Consider the following 13,776-nt stretch of genomic DNA (forward strand, 5'->3'; position numbering starts at 1 on the left):
AGGAGTGACTGGTGGGTTTGAACTGCCAGCCGTCTGGTTAGCAGGCAAGAGACGTGCAAATGAAAACAACAATGAAATACCATGTCACCTCAGAGCTAATAGCAAAGTTCAACAAGACAGAAAATAACAAATGCTGATGAGAATGTGGAGACATTGGAATTGGGATTGGGATTGGGATTCTCATACACTGCTGGTGGGACTGTAAAATGATACAATCACTTTGGAAAATGGTGTGGTGACTCCTTAAAAAGCAGGAAATAAAAATACCATTTGATCGAGCAATCCCATTACGAGGTATATATCTTAAAGAAGTGAGAGCCAGGATATGAAAAGATATTTGCACACCCATGTTCATTACAGCACTATTCACAATAGCAAAGAGATGGAAACAACATAAGTGGCCATCAGTGGAGGAATGGATAGCCAAACTATGGTACAAAACACAATGGAATATTATGTAACACTAAAGAATAATGTAGAATCCACAAAACACCACATAACATGAACTTGGAGGACATTATACTGAGTGGAATAAGTCAATCACAGAAGGACAGATATTGTATTAGTCTATGACTGCAAAAAGTCAAGGAAAGGTTTATATATGGAAAGAAGTTTTTTGTTGGTTACCAGGGATGGGAAAGGATGGGAGGGAAAATTGCTAGATAGTAAGAGACAGTATTGATTTGGGTGAAGGGAACAGCAATATACCAAAAATGAGTGACCAACACAATAAACTCAAAAAACAAAACAAACAAACAAACAAAAAACAGGTGCTCTGGTGACATAGTGCCTAAGGCATTTAGCCACTAACCAGAAGGCTGGCAGTTCAAACCCACCAGCCACTGCTCAGAAGGAAGATTGGGCAATCTACTTCCGTAGTGATACTGCCTTGGAAACCCAAGGTCCAACACAATAATGCTAAGGAAAAGGAAGACACAGAGAGGTGCATGAGAGGTCAGACAACAAAGATAAACACTTTTACATACAAATACTGCATTATCTGTAATAACATCTGTGTGTATATGGTGGATACATAGGTAGACTGGCTGAATGATCAGGTATGTCTCAGAAAAAGGGAATATACCTATGACCATATGTTAGTTTGGCAGACCATATTCCTACATACATTTTTGTATGTGCTATAAGAATGTCCATATATATAATAGGGAGCAAAGTTATGACAACTGCTTGGTCACAGCCCTGAAAGAATGAGTTGTTGGGGCTGTGGGCTCAGGACTATGGTCGTGGAGGACCTCGAGCTCAATTGGCATAACATAGTACACAAAAACATTGTTCTAAAACCTACTTTGGTGAGGGTGACTGGGGTCTTTAAAGCTTGCAAGCAGTCATCTAGATGCAACAATTGGTCTCTTCTGATCCAGAGAAAAGGATAATGAAGAAAATCAAAGACACATGAAAACAGTTAGTCCAAGGGACTAGCGGAGCATGTGAACCTCAGCCTACATGACATTGAGATCAGAAGAAATAGATGATGCCTGGTTACCATTTGTCAGCCACTCAGAAAGGGATCAGTGTGGGAGATCCTGGATAGAATGGGAAAAAATGTGGACCAAAACTCAAAATCATAAAAAAGACCAGGCTTACTGGTCTGAAAGAGACTAGTGAAACCCCTGAGACTATGGCCCCTAGTCACCCTTTGGGCCTAGAATTGAACTCACTCCTGTGGCTTCCAGCCAAACAATAGACAGGCATATAAGGTGAACCTTTATACCAGTTAGGTATACTCCTTAAAGCAATCAACCATGGGAGATCAGAAGGGCAGCGTTTGCACAGGGAGATAGCTCAGAGGGCAGGAATGCATAGGAAAGAACACAGAGAAAGGGTAACCACAGCAAGCAGTATGGGAGCTGTTACACTATCAGTGCAATCAGTGTCATGAAACAAAAGGTATATGGCTTATTGAAGGGAAAATGAATTTGCTCTGTAAACTTTCACCCAAATTACAGTAAATGAAAAAAAGTTATATCAGTGTTCACCAGATGATACCGAGTTAATTTTTTATAAATATCACATAGAACATTCAACACTAAGCATAAAGCCCATCTGAATATCAGACTTGCTGTTGTTGTTTGTTAGTTGTGTAAAGTCAATTCCAACCCACGTGGTCCCAGGTATTACAGAATAGAACTGCTCCATAGAGTTTTCTTGACTGTAATCTTAACAGAAGCAGACTACCAGGACTTCCTTCTGTGGCATTTCTGGGTGGGTTTGAACCATGAGCCTTTAGGTTAGCAATTAAGCACAAACTGTTTGTGCCACCAAGTTTCTATAAACCACACAAATAGGACATATCTTAATTGAAAATTAAAGTTTTGGGAGGAATAATAAACCTATTTTAAACGTGATGATTATGGTATTAAAGTTATGAGATGAGGGGAAAATATATTCCTTATTATGCTGAGACAGGGAAGGTCTCTGCAATTAGCAGAGTTAGAACTTGTCTGGGCTCTGCCCTTTGCATCTCACCGTGGCTGCACAGACCCCCTTTCATGTGTTCTCTGTATTTCTTGGCAGGATCGGAGGAGCCATCCCCACCGTGTTCTCCTACTTTGCTGAAGTGCTGGCCCGGGAGAAGCGGGGCGAGCACCTGAGCTGGCTGTGCATGTTCTGGATGATCGGTGGCATCTATGCCTCAGCCATGGCCTGGGCCATCATCCCACACTACGGTAAGAGGCTGGCCCAGCACCAGAGGGCAGTCACCTTGTCTTACGTCACTTCTCTCTTTGTAACTGCTAGTTTGAGAATAACACCGTGATCATCATATTTCTCATTTCGTACTCTCCATGGTGGGTTTCCCCCTGCAGAGTTCTATATAAGGTAAGATGTGCCGACGATCCTTTTCGCAGTACTATTATTGAATTTGGCTGTTTTAAAGCCATCACTTTCACTCTTATCCTATGGGGTCCCAACCTAAGTAAAGGTAAGAGGACACATACATCATAATCAGATCTAACAAACAAGATTTATATTTGCTTTTGGGACTGAATTTATCTCCTCTCGGTCCAGAACAGAGCTCAGCCCCAACTCAGCCCATCCCTTGTGGCAACTCAGAACTTGCAGTGGGAGTGGGAAGAAGTCTGTCTCCTTGTTGACAAACTACTTGCAGAACTTAAGAGGTGACTCTGCCAGTCCACACTTACCAGGTCATCCCCTCAATTTCTTTTAAGTACTTACTGTTCTACCACTTCAGGATCCTTGAAGTTTTCAAGTTTCCAAACACTATTCTGCTCTGAAGCCAAAGCTACCAGATGCTTCACTCACAAACAGTGTAATGCAAGGAGACACTAACCAAATTCTAAAATGCAATTACAAATATAAAGAAAGCAAAGGGAGACATTCTGGTTATTTTGGTATGCTTGTGTGTGTTTTCATGTGTGTGTGTGTGTGTGTGTGTGTATACATATAAACAGGCTGAGATCTGCAAAATACAAAACACTGTAAACTAAAACCCCATGTGAAATTAGATTTCAGAAACTCACTCTGCTCATTTTCCATTTTTCTGCTTCTGTTTTAGGACAGAGCAATTATTCTATTTTAAAGTATAGTTCTGTTAGGGAACAGTCTTAGCAAATATGACTCATCACCAAAATCAAAGAAGTAGACTTTAGAATTCCAATGCATTGTAATTTGTTTTACCCTATGGAGTTCCGACTCGACGGCACATAACAACAACCACCACCACCTATGGAGTTACCAAATTCATACTCTTTCCTTTGCTAAATCTAAAAAGTTACTTGAAAATCAAAATCTTATTTAACCCAAACAAAAAAAAAACAAATAGAAAAACAAGACATAGGAATTGGTTACTAGGCCTGAGGAGAACTTTCATTTGCCAAACATTTAAGTTCAGTTTGGTACGCCAAGCTCAAGAGATAGGTTTCTCGTTTTTAGATTCTGGGCATTCTGGACCAGAAATGGCCTCAAACAGGCAGTTCCCTATATCCACCATTAGGCTAGTCTTCTGCCACCCTGGGAGGGATGAAAGGAGAATCTCCTCCTTCTTCTGGGACTTGAGCACCCCATGCACCTGCTTGTTTCATTGCAATGTAAGGAATTGCTCCATAGAAACTATGTAAGTAAGTTGTTATGTGCACTAGGGTCTATTGCAATTCATAGAGACCCTATAGGACAGAGGAGAACTGCCCCATAGAGTTTCGCCACCTGAAATCTTTACGGGAGCAGATCAGCAGGTCTTTTTACCCTGAAGCTGTTTGTGGGTTCAAATCATCAACCTTTCACTTAACAGATGAGCGCTCAACCATTGAGGCACCAGGGCTCCTTGGAACTCCATATAAGGAGACAAAAAGTCAGATGCTGAGTATAGGTAAAGTCTAGCTTTCACTGGCCTTGCTCCTAGAACCACGGCAAGTCCATATACAGCCTTTGTACAAATTAAAATACGATGCCCCCACCAAGTGTATGCAATTTTAGTCTCACTCACACATTCAGTCAGTCATCTGTCCAGGGCACAACACTGAAACTTTGCATGGCAACTGTACTTCTTAGCACCTGTCCAGGCCAGCCTCGTCCTCTTTCTCAGCCTCTGAGCACAGCTCCTTAGCTGCAGACGAACCTGCTTTCTGGAGCACCAGGGCTCCCTGGGTTCCTTTTTGTTCCTGGTCCTCCATTCCCATCACATCTCACAGAATTTCTCCTGCTGTCCTTCCAAGTTCATAACTCAGTTTGGGCCCTGTAATCTGTCCTTTCCACCAAGCCTGGGCATGATTGTATTTGTTGTCCTTGCTAGAGATCTAGTTCCTCAGATTCTTGCTTTTCACACATCTCTGCCTTCTAACTATGGACACCTCCACCTGTCTCTTGCCACCAGCAATCAAGCTGATCCACAAAGAATGAGCACAATGCTCACCTTTATTTTATTCCAGTACACATAGAATATGTCTTGTTCATTGCAAAAAGGACTACCTACTCCATATAGAATTAGAAAAAGGGAAGATTGTGAATCATAAACAATTCATGAAAAGTTACAAAAGCAATGACTGTACAATAAGATGAACTGCATCTAAGAAGGCTGACATTAATTTTTATGTTGGTAAAACTTTCGAAAATCAGTAACCTAGAACATTAAAATCTTGAGCCCGTGCTTTATTGCAGGATTTCCATGACCAGCAGTGTGGCAAAACACAGCAAATTATTTCAGTTAATCCCAACTGAACAAGGAAGATTTTTTTTTAAGTATCCTTATTGAGTTTATTGCTATTGTCTTTTAAAAAATTGAAATATAATTCACATTACATAAAGCATTGTTATACTCTTGCAACTTACAGTGTTTATTTTTTTTTTTTTCAAAATAAAAAATAATTTTAAAAAAAATCTGTGCTGAGACTCCTGGGGTGATGATCTGTATCTTGATCTGGATAGAGTGTTTCAGGGGTTGTTGTCATAGAGTCAATTCTGACTCAAGGTGACCCATATGTGTCAGAGCAGAATTGAACTCCATAGAGTTTTCAATGGCTGACTTTTAAGAAGTAGATTGTCAGGCCTTTTTCTAGGGCACTTCTGGCTGAATTCAAACCACCAACCTTTTCATTGGCAACAATCACATTAACTTTTCAGGGATACACAGTCATAAAACTTCATCAATCTGAGTAGTTAAGATTTGTGCACATCACTGTATGGATGTTATACTTTTTCATAAGTGCTTTTCAATAATAGTTCCTTTCTAACCTCACAAAAAAGCCCATATTTGGGTTGTTGCTGTTATTGTTGTTATGTTCTGTTGAGTCGGCCCCGACTCATAGAGACCCCTCCTTGGGTTTCCGATGCAGTATCACCACAGAAGTAGGATTGCCCAACCTTCCTTCCGAGGAGTGGCTGGGGGGGTTGAACCACCAGCCGTCTGGTTAGCAGGCAAGTGTCTTAGCCACTATGCTACCAGAGCTCCCTCATATTTGGGTACTACCCTGGAATCATTTAATCAGATGATCTGAGCCTGGGGACCAGGCGTTAGTATTTTTTAAAGGCCCCTGAGTGAATTCAAAACATGCAGTCAGGTTTGAGATTCTTCAGTTCTCTACCAGAGGGAGTTAGTGATCTCAGAAGCCTGTTTTATGCTGGGCTCCTGGATTTCATTGCAATCAAGGAGGGCTGGGAATGAGAGCAAAAAGAAAAGCGAGACCCTAACCTGCATGATTTTACAAATTTACTTATTTAAAATAGGTTTGAGTTCCAGTGCTGAAGGCTAAAATCACATTCCTGGTCATCCAATGTAGACACATTGAAAAAGTAACTTTGATATCCAAATTTTTTTTTTTCTTTTCTATGGCACATCTTTTTAGTTTACTTAAAGGGGAAAAGAGGTTAAAATTCCATATGCTTTCCCTGCAGCCTTAGAAAAAAAAAAAAAAAGCTTTCTATTTGCCCTCAGAAATTCTGTCCTGTGTAAATGATGCTGCTGCCATGGAAACAAGAGCATGTTGTCCCTGGCCCTGCATCCTTTTATTCAAGAGACCTTTGAGCACCACCTGTGCAGGTGTATTGGGTTTTCACCTGGCAGGGAAGAAATGTAAGAGCATCATAAAGCAACTCAGAGCCAAGTACTGGCCCTGCTCACACAGGCAAGCAAATTTGCTCTGGATGAAGGAATCAGTAATTGGTATCTACATTGAAAGGATGTTTCAAATAATAAAATCAAATAATTGTGGGTAGACGGTGCTCTTCCATGTTTCATAGTTGTCCTTCTGCATCTTGCCAGAACAGTCAGTGCAGAACGCCCTGAACTGGATACTAACAGACTTTAATTCTGGCTCCAGACAAGCCTCTGATACAAGGTGCATCTTGGACTGGTCGCTCAGAATTAAAGAAGAAAATCTGAAAGGATTCTTACCAAGTTGAACACAACACCAGAAAGGGTGTTTGGACTGCTGCCAGGGGCTGGTGAGTTGGAACATGAGCAATGGCCAGGAGTTTGTGCTGAACAGGAGCTTGTGCTGTCAGGATCCGCCTGACCAGCTGAGCTGAGCTGAGTTTCTTTATGATTCTCTGGTAATGATGGTGCTTTCCCTTCACATCTCCATTCTTGGAGTTGAATATTGCCCTGAAGACAGATGGTTTCCAACATCTGATGATTTTGACATAAAATGACCTCACCCCACTCTGACAAGGTCTCAGGAAGGAGAGTACTAGGGTGTCACTATAGTCACCAGTCCTGCTGACCACCTCCCTGTGACCAATTCCTTCCAGTCAAGAGCTTCTAGGCTATATTTTTCCCCCTGTAGCAAAGAATACAACCTCCCATCTGGTGGTTTGTCATACTGTTGTACTAGTATGTTGTTATGATGCTGGAAGTTATGCCAACCACATTTCAAATAGTACCAGGGTCACCCCAGGGGGACATATTTCAGAGGCACTTCCAGTCTAAGACAGACTAGGAAGAAAGGCCTGGAAATCTTATGAAAATCAGCCAAAGTAAACCCTATGGATCACAACTGAATATTGTCTGACTCACTTGCTTAGACCACATCATAAACCAAAACCAAACCAGTTGCCATTGAGTCCATTCTGACTCATAGCAACCCTTTAGGACAGAGTAGAACTGCCCATAGAGTTTCTAAGGCTGTAATCTTTAGGGAAGCAGACTGCTGCATCTTTCTTCTGCAGAGTGCCTAGTGGATTTGAACCACCGAACTTTTAGTTAACAGCTGAACACATAACCACTGCACAACCAGAGTTCCTATGACATGTTGGTGGAGGAGGACATCATGTTTGGTGAAGCAGAGGGCCAGCAGGAGGAAGGGAAATCCTTAGGGAACTAGACTGGAAAATTACCACAATAATGGGCTCAAAAATGACTGCAATCATGAAGATGATGCAGGACCAGCAATGCTTTGTTCTGTTGTACGCAAGGTCACCATGAGTCAGAGTCTGTTCTATAGCATCCAACAACAACAAGGACAATGAACATTCCCACTGGGGCAGGGAGGGAGGGAGGACTACAAAGCCAGAAGGAAATGCCCCTGCCTCAAGAATTAGGCCACCTGCAACAGTTGACACCAGGTATTGAGAAAGTGTGTACCCTCTTCACCTTGAACCTCTTCTCAAGCCTATATACTCCTGACCTACGGGGGGAAGGAATACCAGTACACAAAAAACCAGCAGCATGTTCATGGACAGATAGCTCAGTGTAGGTAAAGGTTGCCTTTCAGCCCTTCTGCCTTCCTCTGTCTCCTCACCCTCTGTGGTAATCAGGACACAGCAGCATTTAATGGAAGCCCCACTGCCTTCAGGGAAAATGGGAACAATTGCTGAATCATAGGCACTTTTCCTCTGTGGTTGGAAGCTTTCATTCAGGCCCAGGCTTTGGAGTTGCGGCTGTGTTGCAGCACTGTCCACTCCATTAAACCCTCTGTCGTCATTTTCTCTTTTAAACTCACTTGCGCATCCGATGAGGTGCTCTCCCCTGCTGAGGGCATTACAGTGTATAGGGAGGACATTCAATTAGTTAAGTGGGAAGGTTTTCCTTTTAGCTCAGAAATGCTGCAGCTTTTAAAGCCCAGAGCACCCTCTCTGCCTTCAGTGCCTAGAACAGTCCCAAGGTCTCTGTCTGGCCCACCCTTCACTGCAGACATTATCAGGGCAAAGAAGAAGGCACTTTACCCCTTCCCGCCCTTCTAGCCACAATGAGATATCCAGGCTTAAAAATACACACATTCCCCAAGTTTTCTCAAATTACCAGGAAGTAGCTACCAGAAGTGTGAAGCTCATGCTTCTTCTCCCTAATGATGAAAGGAGCCCTAGTGGCACTGTGCTTAAGCACTTAGGTGTTAATCAGAAGGTTGGCAGTTCAAACTCACCCAGTGACTCCATTGGAGAAAGACATGGAAATCTGTCCCTGTAAAGATTACAGCCAAGGAGACCCTATGGGGGAAAGAAACCCGATGGTGCAGCTGGGGTAAGGGTAGGAGAAGGTAGTGAAATAGGTCTAGTTGAGGAAGGAAGCAGGGAAGGATACGTCATGTTTTAATCACTTGGTCACAAGAAGGAAGGCACTGTGGCCAAGGGAAAGAGGAGGTGTGTGAGAGCTGAATTTGAGTCTTAGTCCTGCTGTTTCTGGGTGTGGAAGTTTTATTCCACTCCAGTTTCCTAGTCAGCTTTATGGTGGGGATTGAGTGTAACAATCATGTTAGAACATCCAGTGCAAATTTAGTGCTCAAATGATAGCCATTATTGCTATCAGGTGCATATCCTAATTGGCTACCTGGACCTTGTCAGAGCAGATGGACTGTGAACACAGAAGCTGCAGGAAAGGGAGAATGTGCTAAAATGCATAAACCTCCAGAAACCCAAGGAGGGGTCGCTTTGAGATGGGTCTAACTCAACGTCACATAACAACAAAGGGTAAGGAGATCAGAGGAGTCAGAGGAAAGAATAAAGATGATGAGGGTTAAAATAATGAGAGGGAGTCAAGCAAAAATAACACAGTGAAACCTTAATTATATAGAATCCAATGAACCAGAATCATCCATTCATTCATTTGCTGTTACATGAATTAAAAATAAGAGGGCACATGCTATATAAAAGACTTAGCATCAAGGCCATGGTGCTACCCTACCCTGGTAGAAAGAACGAGAATCTGAAGACCCTATGCTTCTGGCACATATCACCAGCTGATCCTGCAGGTTGCATGGGTAACAGGGGAGGCAACCTCTGCCTCAGCTGCAAAATGTCTGATACCTAGGGACAGTTGGAGGAGTGGTTAATAGCATGGGTTTAGATGTAAGACAGGCCCTGGTCCAAACTAGCTCTGCCATTCTCTTGCTTCGTCACCTATGACAGTTATCTGGGCTATCTCCTCAGTTTCCTCACCTATAAAATTGGCATAATACTAACTGTACTGCCTCATAGGATTGCTGTATTAAAGGAGTATACTAAAAGCATCTGGGAGCTCTGGTAGCATAGTGCCTAAGGCACTTGACTGCTAACCAGAAGGCTGGCAGTTCAAACCCACCAGCCACTCCTCGAAAGGAAGGTTGACCAATCTACTTCGGTAGTGATACTGCCTCAGCAACCCAAGGAGGGGTCGCTATGAGTCAGATATGACTTGACAGCAGTGATTTTTTTTTTTTTTTTTGTCACAGCCCAGAGATTTTTATGCTCTTGTGTCAGAATAAGTATTACAAGGGGAATTGCTTTGATACATAAATATATACTGCTATCATTTCTTAACTTTTCCATTTTAGGATCAATCCTAAAATGTTTCATCTCAACAAAAGGACCCCTTGGCCTTCTGATTTCCTTTACTCTGTTGTTCAGTTTTCCCCACTCAAGATACATCAGCCTAAAATAATGATGATAAAGGTCTTTAAGGGTTTAAGAAATGGATGTGAGATTTAAAAAAGGCATCACAGTTAAAGTGTATACCCATTTCTTGCAGTGGTCTGTTTCATTTTTCATGGGACTCAGAAGCAAGTGCTTGAGAATTGTTATAGTCCTTTTTATTATTTATTATTTTTATAAATATTTATTATTTTCCAATTCAGTAATTGTTACATGTATAATTCAGTGACCTGATTACATTTTTTGTTACAAGCATTACCACTCTCCTTTTCCAAATTATTCCACTGCAATGAATAAACCCTGGACCCACTATGCAACAAGCCTCCTTTCTCCTTCCTTCCCACCCCTGGTAGCCACTAATAAGCTTTGATATCTATATATTTGCTTCTTTCATCAAAGTGAAATCATACAGTATTAGTCCATTTGTGACTGACTTACTTCACTCAGCATTTTTCAGTTTATCTATGCATTCTTATAACAAGGCAGCTCTCTCACCCTCCCACCTCACCCCCCATCTTTGAATCTCTTTCCTCATCCTAGGTACATCACCTCTCCATTTAATAAGGAAATAAAAACCATCCAAGGAAAACATGTCCATCCACTGGTCTGAAGATAGAACCCCACCAAACCCACAGACCTCTATTCACTTCCTTACGCGATCTTGGTTCTACATGGTTCTGTGAAGCATTTTTCAACATTGTCACTCTGGCCCCTTAGGCTTGTATAGTGAACTCAAAGGCACTGCCTCTTCTTTTGTAAAGTCACTGAGTCACCATGGAGCACCCATCTTAACTCTTTCATTCAAGCTTATCAAAAAGGGAAGGGGGTCAGTCATTTGTTGAGAGCCCTCTCTGTCCCAGGCATTGTACCAGGCACATTACCTTCTACACATTATCTTAAAATGGGAAAGGGGCTTTAGAAAACTGGCAGTTCCTCCTGCTCTTCTGTTGAGGTGAAGAACTGTGTGCTACTATGTTGCTAACACTGCCAGGTGACACTGTTGGGCTGGGGTTTCTAAGCATGGTTCCGTCCATCCCTCACATAGTCTAGTGAAGCCTACAGACCATTTTTCAGAATAATATTTTGAAATGTAGAAAATGGGTAGGATTATAAATGAAACTGTTGTATCAAAATACAGTTATCATAATGTATTAGCACATTAAGTAACAAGATTTAGTGATAAGTCTAAAGACCTATTCTCTCACTGCTGTCAAGTCGAACCCGAGTCATAGCGACCCCTCCTTGGGTTTCTGAGGCAGTATCACTACGGAAGTAGATCGCCCAACCTTCCTTCCCAGTCTTCTGGTTAGCAGTCAAATGCCTTAGGCATTATACCACCAGAGCTCCTAAAGACCTATTAGATAAGCATTAGAGATTAGCATACCAAAACGGATCCCATTGCTGTTGAGTTAATTCCAATTCATAAGCACAGAGGCTGAACGTCAACTATACTTTCTTTTAAATCCTAGGAAACCATATTTTAGTCCCCAGAATTCCACATTCCATTCTTCATCATCTGTATTAAGGTTAGGCTTGACTATGTATACAAGAAAACTCCCAATTAAGAAAAGCATTAACAAGATATGAGTTTGTTTCAAATCACGTAAAAGAAATCTGGATGGAGGCGAACTAGTAGCTCCATGGTCAACAGAGACCACAATTCCTTTTATCTTTCCGTTCCACCATTCTTAGCTCATCTTAACCATCAGGTCCACATTCTAGGTACCACAAAGTAGGAAGATATATAAGGCATGCCCATCCTCCTGTAAAGAATTTTCCCTGAAAGCCTACAAAAAAAACCCACTTAAATCTCACCAGCGCATGACCGTACTGCAAGGGAATCTTGAAAATGTATTATCAAAAAAACCAAACTCATTGCCATCAAGTTGATTCCAACTCATAGAGACCCCTACTTGCGTTTCCAAGGTGGTATTTCTACAGAAGTAGGTTGCCCAATCTTCCTTCCAAGGAGTGGCTGGTGGGTTTGAACTGCCAGCCTTCTGGTTAGCAATCAAATGCCTTAGGCACTATGCCACCAGAGCTCCCTGGAAATGTGTAGTAGACTTCTATTCTAAACAGCAAGAAAAATATAAGTCAGGATAGAATGGATATTGAGAGGCAACTGACAATCTGCACAACACCATCTTGTTCTTGTTCTAGAAAATCTTCATGCATTTCATAATCTAAAGTCCTTCTGTATTAGGGTTTAGATGCAAGCAGCAGAAAGCAATTCTGTATAATTTAACCAGGAGTTTATTGAAAGGCTACTAAGTAGCTCAAAGAATGGACAGTAAGGCTGCAGAACAGTCAGGAGCCAAGGGAATACTACTTTAGATGCCTGGTATAGCCCTTATGCAAACTCAAAAATTCAGTACCTATACAAAAAAAAAAAAAAAACAAAAAAAACCTTTCAGTTTAAAAACAATTAGGTCAAATTAATAGCTTCAGTTTCCCTTTTTTGTGCACCAAGGACCATTTCTACTTGTGTGATTCTTTCCTTTAAAAGTCTTAGGAGGCACTTATTTTCTTTGCAAAGATTTAATCTAATCCTTAGAAGTGCCAACTGCTGCTAATAAATCACAATCACCAAAACATGGCAATATAGACATGGGCTCCCATTCAGATAAAGTGCTTAGCATATACTTATATCAGTGAGAGAAGGAAGTCTGGGCCTCTTCCCTTAGAGTCCCAGGGCCCATAAGAAGGTGGGTATAGTATGGGCTAGCATGGCCTTTACATGTTGGCTTCTAGGAATGTAGATGCCAGGTATTAAGGATTGCCTAAGGCACTTGACTGCTCACCAGAAGGCTGGCGGTTCAAACCCACCAGCCACTCCTCGGAAGGAAGGTTGGGCAATCCTACTTCCGTAGTGATAACTGCCTCGGAAACCCAAGGAGGGGTCGCTATGAGTCGGGGCCGACTCGACAGCAAAACAACAACAACACAACAACAACAACAACAACCCCATGTAAATCATTTGAAATATTCACAATGAACCAGACTTCCCAGATCCTCAGAGAAAAGTTGACTTGGCTCCGGGGGCATCTCAAAGCAAACGTGAATCTCAGCCTAACTAGCAGACTAGATCTCACACGAATCCTGGAAAACCTGATCAAATGAGTTACATACCATAGATACAGATACCTAGTCCAAGATCTATGGGCAGTGGGGTTTGACTTAAGAACAAATCGTGAGTACCTTTTATAACATAAAAACAAATTAGTAAAATAAAAGTAGCAAGTACTAACTGCTGGTGAGGATGTGGAGAAACTGGGTTCCTTGCACATTGCTGATGGGAATACAAAAATGGTCAAGTCACTCTAGAAAATAAATTTGCGGTTTCTTAAAAAGCTATACATGTACCTCAGACAACAAATATGAACACTTTTGCACATACAGTACTGCATTGTCAGTGAAGGCAAACGTGGGTATATGGATGGATAGATGGGTAGACAGGCTAAA

The 13,776-nt window shown here is 41.8% G+C and overlaps 1 protein-coding gene across 1 annotated transcript in view; it reads left to right on the top strand.

Annotated features, from left to right (window-relative positions):
* SV2C (synaptic vesicle glycoprotein 2C) overlaps window positions 1-13,776 on the top strand; it is a 280,125-nt gene that overhangs the window by 115,720 nt on the left and 150,629 nt on the right. Inside the window, exon 3 of the mRNA XM_007943358.2 lies at window positions 2,536-2,687. Coding sequence (XP_007941549.1) covers window positions 2,536-2,687 — 152 coding nt within the window. The remainder of the gene's footprint in view (window positions 1-2,535; window positions 2,688-13,776) is intronic.

The sequence above is a fragment of the Orycteropus afer genome, unplaced genomic scaffold (assembly GCF_000298275.1).
Source record: "Orycteropus afer afer isolate SDZICR_OR568_19922 unplaced genomic scaffold, OryAfe1.0 scaffold00104, whole genome shotgun sequence".
NCBI classification, from domain to species: Eukaryota; Metazoa; Chordata; class Mammalia; order Tubulidentata; family Orycteropodidae; genus Orycteropus; species Orycteropus afer.